General features: G+C 40.4%; 1 protein-coding gene across 2 annotated transcripts in view; it reads left to right on the top strand.

The window, feature by feature from the left end:
• The window catches only part of lepr (leptin receptor), a 45,755-nt gene extending 29,370 nt beyond the window's left edge, over window positions 1–16,385 (top strand). For both annotated transcript variants that reach the window (XM_085774863.1, XM_085774862.1), the window contains exons 5-21: window positions 1,005–1,125; window positions 1,756–1,949; window positions 5,094–5,245; window positions 5,521–5,662; window positions 7,062–7,222; window positions 7,372–7,471; window positions 7,767–7,866; window positions 8,838–9,052; window positions 9,672–9,826; window positions 10,241–10,394; window positions 10,601–10,683; window positions 11,188–11,401; window positions 13,036–13,245; window positions 13,329–13,412; window positions 13,519–13,615; window positions 14,465–14,540; window positions 15,305–16,385. In XM_085774863.1, coding sequence (XP_085630989.1) covers window positions 1,005–1,125; window positions 1,756–1,949; window positions 5,094–5,245; window positions 5,521–5,662; window positions 7,062–7,222; window positions 7,372–7,471; window positions 7,767–7,866; window positions 8,838–9,052; window positions 9,672–9,826; window positions 10,241–10,394; window positions 10,601–10,683; window positions 11,188–11,401; window positions 13,036–13,245; window positions 13,329–13,412; window positions 13,519–13,615; window positions 14,465–14,540; window positions 15,305–16,231 — 3,185 coding nt within the window. In that variant the 3' untranslated portion in view covers window positions 16,232–16,385. The remainder of the gene's footprint in view (window positions 1–1,004; window positions 1,126–1,755; window positions 1,950–5,093; window positions 5,246–5,520; window positions 5,663–7,061; window positions 7,223–7,371; window positions 7,472–7,766; window positions 7,867–8,837; window positions 9,053–9,671; window positions 9,827–10,240; window positions 10,395–10,600; window positions 10,684–11,187; window positions 11,402–13,035; window positions 13,246–13,328; window positions 13,413–13,518; window positions 13,616–14,464; window positions 14,541–15,304) is intronic.
• The last annotated feature ends 1,824 nt before the right edge of the window (window positions 16,386–18,209 follow it).

Genomic DNA, 18,209 nt, shown 5'->3' with positions numbered 1-18,209 from the left:
CTACACACTGATAATTAAACAGAAGCTGAGGCCTCACTGTGCGTCCTGATTGCCTTATGAGGCCTTTTGATAACCACAGGGTATGATACGTCATTTTTCTCACGAGCGCATGTTAGTCGTGCCTACACAATTTCATTTACGCTTCTTGTTGCTCTCAGAAAAATCCCTTTGCCCAACAGAGGTGTGGGCTAACGACTGCAGGGGACTGAGGCTGATTTAAATAAACAAAAACAACAAAATAGAGGGAAAAAAAACAAAAACGACTTGATTAGTGTTGATCGACTTCTGGCTTGGACCAATGTTGTTGTAGAAATGTTAAAATATAAAAAAATATATATATAAACACCTTACATTATGTAAAATAGTTATAGGGGGGTGCTGTGGTGGGGTTGGAGCATGTCTCATGTGGACTCAGCCTCAAAAAGCACAAGATTTATAATGAGATGATCATTATACTGCGTGTCAGACTCCCATTCTTTCTTCCTTGATATAGTCTGTTGCCCCTTCTCCTAAAGGCATGAAAAAGCCCCCCAAATATAACAAAACAAACATGTATAATGATAATTTAAGGGTTTGAAATAGGACTGTCACAACATCAGATTTTCACGACACAATTATTGTGATCAAAATAAGAATATGAATAGAACATTTTCAATTAAACTTTAATTATTGAAGTTTTTTTTTCCTTCTCAAGCATTTCAAATGAAAGTATCTATTAGATTGTCATACCAACCTTAATTTGAATGAGTTTAGATATTTGAACAATGAACCAAAAGCAAAGACTTGAGAATGAATTCACCTTCATTTTTCTCCTCATGATTAAATTGCCAGACTGTCGGTCTCCTGTCCACATCACTGTATCTCACTCTGAAGAATATTTCTCAGAATTAAGGGCCAGGCCTGTTTCTCAGAAACCTTCATTAGGAGGTCACTCTCAACTGCTCTGTGGCATCTGGCGATGGTGCTGAATGTGCTGCTAACTTGACACTGTCATTTCTCATCAGGCTCCTGTTTGGACATACTGTGCAGAGTTGATGAAAACTGGGAGAAATTAACCTGTGATCTCCAATCCCACGGCCAAACGGAGGATGCTGGTCTGATGGTGGTCAGCTTACAGCGTCTGTTGTGAGTATGAAGCTGCTCACTCGTATTGTTTCACTCTGCCCTGGCTTCACCAGAGTGTGTGAACTAGCTGACGTGTGGGTGTATGTGTGTTTGTGTCTGCTCAGAGGGGGGAGGTTAAACATGTGTGTTTGATTCGATGAGCAGAGGGGGAGCTGTGTGATATCATAGTGGCTTCAGGCTTTTATTGTGGTGAGGATAAAGAGACCAATTCACCACTGATCTAACACACACTCGATAAGAGATGCCAGACAGACAATGTGCATGTGGTACAGAATTAAACTGTTGTGGGGTGTTTGCCCAGTCCATTCATTAGCTTTTGATCATATCACTCAGTCTTCATCAGTTTATAAAGATGCCCAGGTTTCCACTTTCCACTTTTATGCCAGTGAAGATAAAGTAATTATATGAAAAGCTCCATGAAGTCTAACACATTTATGCTGAGATTAATTTCTCAGTTTTGAAAATGTGAAAGTAATTGATTGAATTATTGTTATTCGCCAGAATCAGTTGGACCAGCTCCACCAAGTCAATGAATGTGACTGGTGTCTGCTAAAATAAGTTAATATTTCATCATGTGTTCTTAATTTACAAAGCAAACAGTGACCAAAGTATCTTCTTATCTGTTTTTAGACCCCACGCAGAGAATTCAGAGGTGAACTCTGGGAAAGCTGCGTCTGATAATAACCCAGTCGTCTGTGAAGCAAAGGATTCCTTCATGTGTTCGCTTCCTCTTGACACGGCAACAAGCTTTGTCACTTTGGCGACTGTCAGTGTCTCCGGCGCCGTAGCTCCGCCCATCCTACTCACAGTTCCTGCCCGACCTGGTAAGAAAGTGGTTTATGGTAGCGACACGGTTTGTCCAATCACTTTTTAGGTTTTCATCGGATTCAAAGCCACCAGTGGATCCAATGAAATTAAAGAAATGGATAAAAAGAGCAAGTGCTCATTTTTAAACTCAATTTTACTGAGTGAACTCAAAGCTTATGTAAGAGTAATTAACAACTGGGCAGATTTGTAATTGGTAAGGAGGGGTAGGTGGAGTTGAGTCATCTGTCTTTCTAAGTTATTTCACCTGGAGTGGTTTGACAAACATCATATTATGCTTGTGCATTATTAACTTATTGACAATAAGCATAATATGATGTTTGTCAAATGGGTTCTGCTTTGTAATGCATATTTGATGTTGTTTTTCTTTATATTATGTAAGATGGTTCTATCAAAATTATGACTCAGCAGCCCTAAACCAGTTTACCAGTTATTTAGAAAGCATTGATAAATGAGTTAGTACTCTTTAATTAACTCATTAGTTACAGCTTTTAAAGTATTTGTTAAGTTTTGTATAAAACAACTAGTACAGAGAAGGGTTGTGAAGTCTCTCAAGGAGAATTGTTATGCTGATCTCCCCTCTGGGAGATGTGAAGCTATGAAAGGTTAAGACAATGAATACACATCCTGGTATTGTACAGGAATTAGGTGTGTGTGCTTGTGTTTTCCAATAGAAATATACACTGTTTTGAGTGCATTACAGTTCAGTGCAATACACTTCCAAGCATTCTCTCTTTTTTTTTTTAAGGCATTTAATTACTGGCATTATCGCCCTGAGAATAAATTCAGCCATATGTGAAGAGCTCTTTAATATTTAAACACCAACATTTACCAGAGTTCAGCTTCAAAGACATGACTTCAGACAGATAAAAGGAGTGAATTTTGTTCTGTTGTGACTGGAATACAGCTGAAAGCAGCATGGTCAAGGCAGTGTGTGTGTCTGTGAATGTGCTTTTGTGTGTGTGTGTCCACAGCTCAAAGTGTTAGACAAGGACTTTACAAGGTCTGGTTTGTTCAAGCTCTCATCTTTAGTGAACCTGTCATACCTTGTAGTTTCATCTTTTTCCCTCTGTCCAGGTTACAGCGTCATTGATAATCCCTTCGTTCTCCTTTAAAGTGTTCATACTGATTTGATGTAAAAATCAGCCTGTACTGTAAGCTCTGAACAGCTTTGGTTAGTAGTTACTTTACACATGAAGATTTATATGAAACACTAAATCTTGTTAATACACCAATATAATATATAATATATATAATATACATAATATACATACTGCAACTTTTACTGAAAGTCATGAGTCATGTTGCGGTCTAAATAATGTCTAAAAACATTTATCAATAGTGTGTAAGAGTGTGTCAGCAACTAACTAACATTCACTTACATTATTGATTATGCAGCTGAATGTCATATCTGCAGCTTCTGTTTTCTGTGCTGTGGAAGCTCCTTTGAAACACAGAACTGTGTAAACTCCCAGTTACTTCACACTGAGAGAAGTTGAACCACCGCAGTACAGTATGTAACTAAGTACAGTACAGGACATTCACATGACAGTTTACTCTAAAAGTGCCGACTCATTTACAGATAAACCAACCAAACCAAAATACAAAACTGCTGATTCTTCCTGTTCATGTGTGTGGGTGCTTTACTTTACTTTTGTGCATGAACGACTACACAAAGGCCAAGTGTGTGGTGGTGACTCTCTGATGAAAGTATTGCCGGGTTGACAGCGGTTTGGGCTGTTCAGAGAGAGGATTCAGTTACATTGGAGACATACAGTAATAATAATAATAAATAAGATAATGATGTAGAGAGACTGGGGGAATGACATGCGCTAAAGATTGGCTTGGTCGGGAGTTGAACAAGCGATCCACCTTTTAGGCAGATGCCAACATGGGATGTGCTCCCTAACCATTTAACCAACAAGCACCACTTACGATAATACTTTCATTTTGATTGGACGGCTGGAGAGAGACCACTCCAGCTAGGACTATAGCCTCTATTAATTGGGAGCCTGGAGTTTGATTTCATTAGTTTGCCTGTCTGTACTGTATCCATGCACAGACAACAAACGTAACGCTGCTTATTCAGATAAAAAAAAAAAAAGGTCTGACTCAGGGACTAAGGGTGTGAATGGAGCCTTCTTTCCCCGTCTTTTTTTTAATGTTACCTACACATAAAAAACAGTGAACTGCCCTTGTGTGCTCTGAACTTGGATGGCTCCTGATGTGAAGAGTGATTTGTTGTATTTGGAAAGTAATCAACGAGGCTTCACCTTGCCTGTGTACAGTACATGAGCCTTTCAGAGGGAAAATGTCTCCTTGCCCCTGAAGGTTGGTGGAGTAGTGCCTGTAGGAAATTGTCGAGCAATTACTCATAATGTTGAGTAATCTATCCTCACCCAGTCTGCTTCTCTGTGGTTTTTACGAGACTCAATTATCTCCGGCTAGATTTGTCATGGCATACATGTCATGATTGAACTCTTTGTTAGCTGGGCAGTAAATAAGAGAATGAACATAAATCTGGCTCCATCTGAGAAGATAATTTAGGATCACTATAGGGTGTATATACAGTACAAATCATTAATAGCTGCTTGCTTTTATTCATAATTCACTCCCTGACATTTTAATGCACAAGCTGAGACCAAAAGGTGAGGTGAATTTTCCAAGTTGATAGGTAATTGAATTACACGCCGTCTATATTTTTCATCAACTCTGCACTCAAGATGTCCATTAGATATTGATAATTCCTGCAGAATATTGATCTTTGCTTTATTAAGCACAAATACACAAGATGCCACCTTAAGATGTAAAGTGCTGTCATGTCATATTCCCTTGATGAGTAAATTACAAGTGTGGGTATAAACACCGAGCGCTAACATACAGTAGGAATTAGTGGGAGAGCTTAAGACTGCAGAGAGGATTCAAATCTAATGAACCACAGGGAAAATGTAATCCTCTCATTTTTATTTACACATATTGCAGAGATAGGATATAACACAATGACATTTGTTGGTGCAAAGTAATATTAGAGGAGGATCAAAGTAACATTATGATTGCAGATAATTAATCCGATGTTGTATATTGATTTTGTTGTAGAACACACTGTATAGATTTTAATGCGATGGTTTGTTTCTGCTCCATAGTGAAACCTGGTCCTCCAGTCAACCTCTCCCACAGTCAGACCATTGAGGCGGAACTGATTTTACACTGGGACAGCCCACCAGACTTCACTGATGCCGGGCGGCTGAGATACGAGGTCCGATACTCCTCCGGCACCACTCATCCGGACTGGCAGGTAAATACTGACCTGGTACACACCACATGCACATGCACACACAAAGACATTGTTTATGTAGTGCGCCATGTCTTCAGGCTTGTCTACACACTGTCCAATTATGGCTGCAGGTGTTTCTGGTGCTTTGGTAACAGTCACATCAGATGAGACACCAGCAGCAACCCCAGTGTTGTTTTGATGTTTGATTTAGATTTAGTCATCCTTCTCAGAAAACCACGCCCTATCCTTAAGTCAGTTGTGTGTGCCTTGTGTGTGTGTGTCTCCTCTGTTTCCAGGTGGTTTCTGCACCTGCAGAGCCCAGACTGTCGCTGGACCTGAAGCCCAGACTGAAATACACCATCCAGGTTCGCTGCTCTGGCCCAGTTGAGCCGCCGCTGTGGAGCGACTGGAGTGAAAGTCACCACATCTACCTTGACAGTAAGAACTGTTAATAATATACTCATACAAAAACACAGAAGCAGTTCTTATTTTTTTTTAAATCTTGTTTTACTTGTACACTTTGGACAAGCTGCAAGGGTTTGCAGAAACAAAAATCCCCTAAGACCTGCTCACATCCGGCTTTTGTCTACAATAGAGAAAAGTAGAACTGGCATTCACATTTGGGCCGATCTGTTTTTGCCCCTCACTCACTATGAACAGTGCTTTCACCTGGAAAGCACCAGATACTCAGGAGCTACGCTGTGGTAAGGGATGAAAGAGTGAGCTACAGCCACAAAATACAATCACAGATAAAATCGTCTCACACAGACGTTTCTACATTGTCCTGAGAGCTACATTTATGTCATATAAATGAAAGTGATAATTTAGTATTTTTGATGGTCCTAAAATTAGATCATCGTGTCTTTTTGCAGTCAAAAAGGCAAAAATGGCAGGCTAATATTTTAAACCAGTCATAATGGCTGAGAGGTCCAGCAGGATCCAGGGGATTCATCGCTGCCTGAAGCAAACTCAATAACTGACCTCAATTATCCCTCAGGTAGATTTATGTCCCTGCTAAACTATTAAAAACGAGTCAAGCTCATTAGCCTGAGCCATCAATGAAGGACTCACCGTAGTATGGCCAACGCCAGTGGACTCTTAATTAGAGGTGATTCTCATGGTTACTGTAGTGATAAACCGTTCAACACAATAGCATGAAAATACAGAATCTGTTTATGGAGATAAACATGAGCAGTTTTTTTAAATGGTGAAACTGAGACTTGAAAAATGAGAGTGGGAATTGTTCTCACTCTGAATGACCAATCCTGGCAGCGGTGTGTTGACTCGGCCATGTGTGTGTGTGTTCACCTGCTTTTACAAATGCAAGTGTGTGCGTATTGTGCCTGTGACACGTAAGGAAATTTAACCTCGTTATGAAACCACATGTGGGTGAATTTGCATGCATATGAATCACTGAGTTCAAAGTATGTGACTAAAGTTTTCAAGCTTTAAAGAAAACATCTAATTCATAATTTACTGTAAGGGCACTTAGACGGACAAGAACATTATCAGTTTACGTCTCAGGGCGATGATTCAGGTTCCACACAGATGTTTGTGCTACATCTACGTCTTCAAAATCCTTGAAAGTTTTTTTTTTTTTTTTTTGCCAAAGTCCACATTAAAATTGTTGATGAAAATGAATTGCTTAAGTGTTTTAGACTCTTTGTTTTAGTCTCCTTTGTTGCTTTTGGAGTTTGTTCTGCTTTGCTCTTTGCAGCACAAAAAAAAAGACAAGGGCTATGATAATGCAAAGTGTCAGCAAAGCTTGTGAGAAATTTTGGTTGTTACAAAAACTTTCACTTCAATAATAAATCATGATTCTTTGTTGCATGTACAGCTGTGAGCTACATCCCTGAGAGGGTGGTCGTACGACCGGGAGAGAACGTGACCGTGTACTGCGTGTTCAACGACCACAGCATCAACGCCAGCGCGGCCCTCTGGGTGCTGAACTTCGAGCAGCAGCTTGATAGCAGCCAGTACCGCCCAGTCAACCAGTTGGTAAGAACCTAACCCAAACTCTTCCAGGATTTTGTGTGTTTCTGGGAACATTTCCAAAAAAGATGAATGAACATCCCTCGTGTATTTTTTTGGGGGAAAGTACAGCATGTTTTAAATAGTAGATGCGATTTGTCTTTTACCTAAACCAGGTCAGCCAGATCACAGTGCGTCCTTCCGATGCTCGGATGTATGACCTGCTGCAGTGCACCCAATACTGGGCCCTCCCTTACAGCCAGATCTATGTGGAAGGTGAGTTTTGTTGCAACATCAGCAAGTCATAATGAATGATAAAACTATTGCTATGTTGATGGATGAGGAGTTTCTGTCCTGATGAAAGTTGCTTCTAATGTTTTAAAGTTTCTAGAAAAACCCATGTTCCACTTGTGTCGTTTTTTTTGCTGCGGTGGACAAAGACAGGAAAGAGAGTGGCGACATGCGACAATGGAACAATGTGTACCAAAAAAATCCCAATGCTGAGGCTATCTTTAGGTCAAGTGAGTTTTTTATTTCCCCAATTGTAAGCATTTGTGTGTGTTTCTTTCAGGGGCTTCCATCGATATAAACTGTCAGACCAACGGTGACATTGATACCATGGACTGCACCTGGGAGAGCACACAGTGGATTGAACCCGAACTTCAGTATAGGTAAAACAGAAAAGCGCACTGGAATGTCTTTGCCGTCTGTCGTTATCGTTAAAGTTGTAGCCGTTCAAAACAACGCGCTGAACTCAGTGTGATGAAAACATGGAAGTTACTCAACGGCACATTTGTTGAAACCGCAGGCACACCCACAACGTTTCTAAGTAAGTGGGAAGTGGTCAGTGTCAGTGGGATCTCAGAGCAGCAGAAAGTCACTACAATGCAGACAACAATGAGTGACTGACAGATTTATGTATACTTTTCATAGCTTTTTCCATGAAGAGGTTATTTGGTGTTGTCTATTTGTGTATGTGTTTGAATGTGTGGATCTTCCCGGCTGCAAACCAATTTTCCCTGTTGGGACAAATAAAGACACTTTGACTTTGAGGCCTCTCGTGCAACACTACTCTGCAAAAACTCAATATCTTACCAAGAATATTTGTCTTATTTCTAGTCAAAATGTAATTTCTAGTCAAAACAAATCTCATTACTGTATACCTGAAATAAGACTCACCATGTAAAAAAAGTAGCTTTTTTTTAGAATTTTTTTTTTTTTTACTTATTTCAAGACTATTTTCACTTGAAATAAGTAGAAAAATCTGTTAGTGGAGCAAGTTTTTCTTTCTTGTTACAAGAACAAAAAAACGGCAGACTTTTCTACTTATTTCAAGTGAAAATTTGTTTGAAACAAGTGAAAATGGTGTCAAAACAAGTACATTTTTAGGTGATGAGTCTTGTTTTAAGTGGAAAGAGATTAGTTTTGACTAGAAATTAGACATTTTGACAAGAAATAAGACAAATATTCTTGGAAAGATTTTGAGTTTCTGTAGTGTAGAACTGAATTCATTACTCCAGTTCTCTTAACTATAAAACAGAACTGATCCCATATGGTTCAGTGTGACTGAGTGTCCGGTGGCAGAGTTAAATGATCAGACTGTAAAATGAGATGAATTCATTAGATTTTTTTTAAATGCCAGGTGGGGGGACATGTCGTGCTACGAGATGGAGGAGAGGGAAAGAGCGGGTGAGATACTGGGGGAGGAGGGGCCTCCTTTTCTGAAGGTCAACTCCATGACAAGAACCTGCACCATCCATCCTCTGAGGATGAACTGCTACAAGCTGTGGCTGGAGATGTCCTCCCCAATGGGCCCCATCAGGAGCAAACCCGTCTACCTGTCAGCCACAGACCACGGTGAGGAAGACAGACAGGTTCTACCATTGAAGTAACAAACCTGGGAATTAAAGTATTGAGTGGCGCTGATAAAAGTTGGATAAAAGTTCCTCCACAAAAAGTAAATATGATGAGCAAAACTTGTAGGTAACAATAACTTATCTCATTACTCTATAATCTGTCTTTTCAAAATATGACCTTTTGCTTCCAAAACATGATTTCATAATGTTCTTTAATTATGCACACAGTTGCTCTGAGCACAATCAGATGATGTGAGTCATAATATTTGGTATGTCCGCCATTTCCACTTCAACATGATTGTTATTCCCATCATACCTTCTGCTACTCAAGCCAAAGTTTTTCCTTTGAATTTAATCTAGATCTGTCCAGTTTATGTTCCAACTCACTCAGTGAATAATTTGGCTTCTTCTGCAAAGGAACATGATTGTGTAACACTGACATTGAAATAGGCCTAGCTTGCTTTTTTGTAAGGGAAATTACCCAATTACCTCTATTATATGGTTAATAAAGCATAATGAAGATTAATGGCCAATTTAACGAAATCAACTGTTCTAATAATTTTGGATACCACTGTATGTGATAAATAATATAACTTAAAACTCTGTTGTCTTCTCTGCAGTGAAACCGCATACACCCACTAATGTGGAGGCCGTGAGCCTGAGCAGTGGGGTCCTGAGGGTCACCTGGAAGCGTCCATCTCTGCCGATCTACGGGATGCAGTATCAGCTCCGGTACCACTCGCCGTCCATGCTGAGAGGCCAGCCAGAGTGGAAGGTCAGCTTCGTTGTTCCACCACAGACTCTGATTGAAAGTTTAGGCTGGATTTGCTGATTAATAAAAATATCAATTTGTTTGCAATCATTGGCTAAATAGAAAACATGATGAGCAAACTTAGATCAACCTTGAATTCCACAGTCTCTGTTGGGCTATAAGAATAATTTCATTCGACACAGATGCTTTGACATGGGATCAACTTGACATGAGGCCTTCTTCCTGTCCGCCGATTACATATTGTCTTCATAATTGGATACTTACTATCAATAGTACCCTCTGTCCTCCTTTATTCACTCAGAATAATAAGAAATATGAGGAAACAATTTTCTCTTTTCTTCAGTAAAAGATGAAGCAGATGTGCACTCCACACATCAGTTATTTATCAATTGTGATTTGTCGTTGTCATGTCTTCAGGTCCAGAGTCCAGTGCGGGTGACTTGGGCGGAGGTGGATGTGCCGGATATGTGCTGGGTGTATGCGGTGCAAGTGCGCTGCAAGCACATCAACAACACCGGATACTGGAGCGAGTGGAGCAGCTCTGTTTACTCCACGCCACAAAACACCAGAGGTATAAAAAAGAAAAAGAAAAACACTAAATACCAACAGCCTTTTAAGATAATAGTAACCTTGACAGATGCCTCGTGTCAACCTTTTAAATCACATTTGACCTTCAGTGTTTAGCTCTAATGGTTAGATGGCACCATTAACTCCTTCACTAATAGAGACGGAGAGGTAAGAGCTGCAATGTGATGTGGTTGTCGGTTTCTTCCACAGTTCCTGTGCGTGGCCCCAATTTCTGGAGAATTCTTCAAGATGATTCATACAGAAACCAAACTAATGTCACTCTGCTGTTTGAGGTACAGAAACATAAAAAACACACTTGTTTGAAGATTTGCTCATCTGATTTTCTTATTATTAACAGATCCTGTAAAAAATACCCAAATACCCTGTTTCAAAGAGCTCCGTTGTCGTCACTACCTGCACAACATGTCCCTTCACTGCTGCAGTATGAAAACAGGCACTACAGTTTACTGTGGGTCAGTCGGATGTGCACCATCCTGCTGCAGGAAATACCACTGCACCTAATTTGCAAGTCAAGTTACTTCACAAAAAACGCACTCTGCAAATGTTTGAGTAACATTAAAGTCCCCAGGTGTAGTTTTATTATTATTATTTTTTAGTTTAAAGTTGGTACAGAGAAGCGCCAGACAAGCTCAGGAGGATTAAATGTTCTGAGACGGACAAATGTATTCTTGGTTTTGGTCTTTTCATGGGATCTGTCGATGGTAATATAATTATAAATAGCATAACAGCGGCATTTTGATTAAGGCCTAATCATAGAACATGCTTTTGCTCTCCAGAGTCTCCCTGTATCCAGGCGCGCCTACTGCGTGGATGGATTTATAGTCCAGCACCAGACCCCGAATGACACTGTGACCACGAAGCTGATTGGGCCAGTGTCTTCCCACAGCTTTGAGTGGAACCAGGAGCTCCAGACTGTGACTGTGGAGGCCTACAACAGTGTGGGCAGCTCCACCAGCAACATCAACATGACACTGATGAGACACAACAAACGTGAGTGAGCTTGGAAGTGAATCATGGCAGACTGAGTCGGTGGTTGTGTGGTTGTCGCTGTGTAACTGAGCCTACTCCTCAGGATCAGCTGCTCCCCCTCATTATTATTATTACATTAATACTACAGGACAAATTCAATCATAAACTCAATGTGCGTATTCCAGATGACTGAGTTGTCACAATGCCAGTCATTTACTGAAATGTGTAAATGAGTTTTTGGCTGCCAGAAATTTCATAAAATGGCGGATTGTGATTGACATTTTTATGGTTTTCACACTGAATTCAATTAAATTTCATTTGCATAGCACCATTTCTCGATGTACCTTATTCAAACAGAGAGAAACCCTGCAGTTTCACAAAAAGCAAGCACGCTGCCAAGTGGAAAATATTATTAATGGCACCTTAATTATAGACTAATAATTTGGGAACAGAGATAAATCAATATTGACCGTTAACTGTAAGCTTTAGCCATGTATTATTCAGTATTTAACAACATTTTTTGAATTTTCTTAAAACCAGCCAGATCTGTTTTTTTCAAGCGGGTTCTGGAAAAAAACCTGCACTAAATTGAGATTAGCCACAGAGAACAAGAAGTGCAGCCAGAATAGAGCAGATGGATCCTGCAGCAGTGATTTAGACTCTGCTCTGGTTTCCCTGTAAAGCCTTAAAAACTGTTGCTCAGATCAAAAGATTATAGCACTTAAACAGTCTACGGCCGCTGATTCAGGCTCTCATCACTGAACACAAACTCGTGGTCTATGTTTACATTCACTGACACAGGTGCATGTGTAGTAGAGAGAAAACAAGGTGGCACGCGCTGAGAGTTTCCTGTAAACCACATTTATTTTTTATGAAACTATGTGAAACTTGGCAGTAGAAAGTGAACCAACTTTTTTTTGTTTGTTTTTCATTTTCACCCTAGTATTATTTTCTCAGAAATGCAGCTTTGGCTTCTGTTTTTATGGTTGTTAGGCTGAGATCTTGTAATGCATTGGACACGTTTTTACCTATCCAACACATTTTCTTGTCTTTTAATTTGCCACTATGACCATTTCACATCTGCTGTGCCTTATAATACATGACACAGACATTTTTGTCAAAGCTGGTGAAACAAACAGCCAACCATTTAAGCAATACACTTAAAATGTGTGTCTCTGGGGACCATATAAAAGCCCTGATACAGGCCCTGCAGCCATTAGTGTTACTGTAGTAAATCCTATTAGCAACCAACACATATAACAAGGTGCTTTTTTCATTGACAGTACCCAGTGTAGCCTAATAACACAGAGATGTTTGTGTCCTCATTACTCATAATTCAGCGAAGGCTAAACAACTGACTGGCTGAATGCAAATGGTTTTCCATGAAGATGGCCAGTATTTTCTCATTTGTTGGTTAGATGTTGTCTCATTAATATTCTGACAAAATGTTTCTAACAAAATATGTTTCCACTTTTATTAGCAGCCAAACAACTGATGCTTGCATAAAAAAGCCATAGCAAATGATTCACATTGCTTTTATCTTAGGCATTCGGTGACCTCTGAATTAAAGCATCTAATATCACACATGGATAAACTCTATAAATCTATATAGCTACTATTGCTCTGACTCTGCTCCTGTCTGTTCTTGCCTAAAGGCCACTGTGTGCGCTCGTTTCGAGTGCTGGTCATCAACAGCACCTGTGTGTCTCTGTCCTGGAGCCTGCTGGACAACAGCTCAGTGCCTCCTCTGTCCATGGTGGTCCAGTGGTCTCCACAGAAGCAGCAGGAATCTGATCACCACAAAGTCCACAGTGGAGACACATGGGCCAGACTTCCCTACACTGACCGCCCCGTCTATCTGAGAGGTAGCATGTCTTCCTCTCTGTCTGTTCCTCGTCTTATTTTGTTTCCTGTGATTGGCCTCTGACTTTTTTATTAATCACCTCAGGCGATTTCTTTGGCTCTGAGGAGTTTGTCTTCTACTTGTACCCTGTGTTTGCTGATGGAGAAGGGGAGCCTGTCCACACTATAGGTATGTCTGTTATTCACAGGTCTTCTCACTGTTGTAGCAATATTGTTTTGATAAAGCATCAGCATGTTTCACTGCATCGATTCGTTACCATGTCAACCTGTTACAGCGGCCAGACGAGATCCTGCAGCCTACATGATGCTGATGATGATCATCGCCTTCCTTGTCATCGTACTGCTTGTCACTCTGTTCCTCTCACAAAACCAGTAAGAGCAGCCATTCAGTAAAAAAGCTAATCAAATGTGTGCTGTTGAGGGTTTCTTGGCATAGAGATCTGGCAGCATTACTATAGTAATCAGTATGTATGTGTATTCACTATTCAGTTTGTGTTTTTCAGCCGGACACCTGTGAGAAATGATGGATGATGCTAATCTCTGGCGTAGAGTCTAATTTAGAGTGTGACATTTAACAGGTCACAAGGGTGTAATTGTTCTTGATGTTAGCTGATGGTACATCTCAAACAACTTAAATATTTCAAACCTTTATTTATTCAGGGGAGCCAATTGAGAGCACGCCCTGATTACAGAAAAAAAGAAAAAAAACAACAACAACACAATTATAAGCAACGCACACACTATGAACAACAAGTGTCAGAATCAGAAATACATTGAGCAGACACAAGGAGAACAGCATATAAATTTAGGGTCACAGCTTCATGGAAGGCAAGTACACTCAGTGTAAAACACAAAGTCTAAGAGACTTCTGAAGGACTCCACTGGAATAAACTGTTTCAGTTTGAGCGAGTCCTGTAATTTATTCCACTTGTAGGGGGCAAAGAAGCTAAAAGCTTTCTTTCCTCCCTCAGTATTTACACGTGGAATGTCTAGTTTGATGAATGATGCTGAGCGGGTGGGTCATGGTAGACTGAAGAGTAACAAAGATGATAAGTAGGTTGGGAGCTTCCCAATCAGTGCTTTGTAAATAAACAAGAGGCAATGTTGCTCTCTACGAGAAGAGAGAGAAGACCAACCCACTCTTTCATATAGGACACAATGATGGGTGGAGAACCCAAGGCCTGTAATAAAACGTAAAAAAATATCCCTTCTGATTCCCAGGATGAAAAGGTTTGTGTGGAAGGATGTACCCAACCCGAATAAGTGCTCATGGGCTCAAGGAATAGACTTCAAAAAGGTAAGAAAAAAAAAAAAATCAAGTTAGTTAAATGATGTTTCTGAGTCAACAGTTATTTGTCAGTTTTGACTGTTTATATGCATTTGTTACTGAATGTGAATTGATGAACGAGCACAACATTAGATCTAAAGTAATGACATGAAAATTAGATGAATCTGATTTACTTTCTCAAAGAGAGATGAGAAGATTCATACTCACTCTCATGTCTGTATGCTACTGTATGAAGCTTGAGAAATAATTACCATGGCTCTGTTTGATGGTTTAAAGAAAAAGTATTCTCCAGAACCTCTAAAGGTCACTAATTACCACTCACTGTGTAAAACTCAAACACATAGTAAAACACAACTTTATTTATTTTTTTTACTTTGGTTTCTGTTTGGATTTAAAGATACATCAAGGTGGATTTTGTTTTCCAAACCATTTCCCCTTGTTCCCAGCAAAAGAGAGAGAGTCTATGCATTTCCTGAAATATTGAACTGTTTGTATTAACTTGTTTTTATTATGATTCAACAATCTAAAACCATTCAAGTTATCTTTTTATCACTCTGATAAATATAGAAATGGAAACATTTTTCTCTTCATGCAAATTCACTCTACAACAGTGATGGACTATTTCTGTCTGCATCTGTGGGCTGTTACACAAGTCATTTAACAATGCAGCCCTCAGGGAATAACAATACGCAGTTCCCTGCATGTCCCTCTTGTGTTCATGTATGTTTATTTATACATCAGCACTTCACATCTGTTTCTCTATCTCTCTCTAGGCCGACACCTATGACCACCTGTTCCAACCCAGAGACGACCTGCCTGCCTGGCCGCCGCTGCTGCCCTCTGAGAATATCTCCAAGGTCGTCATTGTGGATCGAACCGACCTCTCTGATCTGACCACAGCTCTGGTCCAAACCCCTCTTGTGTCCCTGACCCCCGACCCGGCCGCTGCCTTAGCCATCGCAGGGCTCGACTACGAAGTCGACCAAACCCACTTCGCAGAGAGTGAAGTGCTCATGGGTGGCGCTCCGTCCTTTGTTCTTAATCTTGATGCTTTAACCAGTTCATACCACGGGTTGGATGTGCTGCAGCCGGTCGACCCCCGGGCAGACCAGCCGCCGGGCAGCGCTGACAGCTCTGCCCAGTCTTCAGTCACCTACGCCACCGTGCTGCTGTCGGAGCCGAAGCAGAACCAACACCAACACCAACACTACAAGGACGGCAGCGGCAGCAGCTCCAGTGACGAAGGCAACTTCTCTGCCAACAACTCTGATATTTCAGGATCGTTCCCCGGCGGTCTGTGGGAGCTGGACAGCTGCCGGGGCGGGGAGATGGACGACCCACGGCGATCCTGCTCGTACAACTCCGTGGAAGAGCTTTCTGAAACCTCGGAGCAAGAAGACGAAGGAGAGGTGAGAGAAGAGAAGGACTTGTTTTATCTGGGAATGGACCATCCAGCAGAGGATGAGGAGAGTGAGGAAGAGCAGACAGAGGAGGAGACAAAAATCGGGCTGCTTAATAATGTAGTTTTGAACAGAGAAGACTGTCCCATGGAGTCGCACCATTTACTCGGCCACGAGGACTTGAGCGAGCCCACAGAGCATCACTCGGCAAACCACGGTGACTTTTCCCCTCTGTACATGCCTCAGTTCAGAACTGCCCAGTGCATGAGGCAACTACATGACAGCAAACCCCAGCTGTGACCCTCACAAAGACTGCATGTACATGAACATGTACTCCTTAAATCCATCGCATTGTGGACTTCGTCACGATTCAGCATTTACCAAAGCAGATTTGCATCTGTTCCTTCAGACATAGTGAGGTGTGGAGCTGGGAAACTGTAAAAAAAAAAAAATACCTCGACTTAAATATGATTGCAAATTGATATTAATCAATGCTGCTATTATGTTTTGACTGAAAAGAAATCAGGAGAGCACAGGGCTCATTCGCAGGCATTCATTACTTTCTTTATGGGTTTCTTTCAAGCTCAGATTCTACCGTGCCACACTGCTGCTCTGCAAGGAGAGGAACTATTAGTTATTGATTGCTGAGAAAAAATAAGCTCATATTTTCAGTGGAGGTAAATTTCATGGGATTAGAGAGCAGCAGGCATCCTGAACATGAACATGCAGTATGTGTGACAGGTGGATGGATACACATTAAATGCATTTGAAAACATGTAACCATGTGTGCCTACATCCACTCATCAGCTCCCATCTTAATGTGCAAAACACATCATTCTCTGCTGAATTCTTTCAGCTGCATTTGAAGTGAAACTTGAAAGAAGTTCAAAGAGAATACATAAAAATGTACAGAAAGCGAAAGAGAAAAATGCCCGCAATCTGCAAACTTCTGGCTTTTTTTCTCAAAGCACATTTGACTGTGATGTGAAGGCAGAAGTTGGCTGTCACTCCAGAGCTACTGGTGTGACTAAACGAAACCAGATGATGGTGAAAACAGCTGTTGTCAGTGAGTAAGTGCAGGCGATCAGGATTTACTGCATTCATTGACAGTTTGTAACAGCATCATCTGCATGGACTAACTCACCTACCAAGTCAAAGAATGTTTTTTTGTACTTTGTGCTGTAATGTATTTGAGACTTTGTTACAGTATGTGAGTAATATGATATCTGATATTTTTATCTGTGTTTTGCCTTTAATACAAAGACCAGGGGGGTATTTCATGAAGCTCCGGTAGGACAGTGTCACATCTCCAAAAACACTCAAGCAAATTTTATGATAAGCGTCATTATGAACTTGGATAAAAAATGTTAGGGTTAGAGTCAGTTTTGTACAATCGGACAACACATTTGGGGTCTTAACAGTGACTTTCTCACCTAAAAAAAACATCAAAACTGTATGAAATGAGCGAGCATTGCAAGGAAGATGGAGACGCATGACGTAGCTCTACAGTGGCTCTATGGAAAAACAAAATAGTTCTTAAAATGCTCTTTTTAAAAAATTATAATAAATGTATATTCTTCATACATCTCCATTAACAGTGTGTTTGTTCGGACCCTGGAAAGAATGGGCCTGTACAACTGAGTTAGTGATGAAATACCCCCCTGATGTCTTGTGTAAGTTAAAGAAGAATGTATATTTGAAATCAGAGGAAGAAGACATTGAAACTCACAGAACTATGGAAAAGTGGTTGATGTACATTCAGATATTTTGTCTATTTTTCATGGTGATAATAAAAGTATTTATTGTGATTGTGTCTGGATGATGGGTACATGGGTATCAGTCACCTTTAAAGAGCAGTATACACTTTCTTATGATCGCTATGAACCGTTTTTTAAAACTTTTAACACCCGTGATACAGAACATATTTGAGTAAGAAAGGCTTGGCGTGCACACTAAGATTTATTTCTTAATGGAGTAGATACTGTAGCAGTTGTTCAGCTGTGAAGAACTGCATACAGGCCTATAGGCTGACATTTGTGTTGTGGAGGCATTTTGTGTCATTTTGCCGCACACAAGATGCACTCACATGCCATCAATACTACTACATTTCACATTAGAATTAACATAAGCCCAAAATAACCAAATTCGAAATTGAAAACTAATCAGAAGTTATTCTATCAGTGCTTTTCTTGTAGAAATCGTAGGCTTAGTTCAATGTGTAACCAGCTATAGGCTTGGCAATTATGGTTAAACATAACAACCAACACACAATATAATA

Source organism: Trachurus japonicus, chromosome 4 (genome assembly GCF_045865225.1).
Source record: "Trachurus japonicus isolate A0001 chromosome 4, Traja_1.0".
Classification (NCBI taxonomy): domain Eukaryota; kingdom Metazoa; phylum Chordata; class Actinopteri; order Carangiformes; family Carangidae; genus Trachurus; species Trachurus japonicus.
Note: the sequence above shows the minus strand (reverse complement) of the source record. Positions and strands in the feature narration are given on the sequence as shown.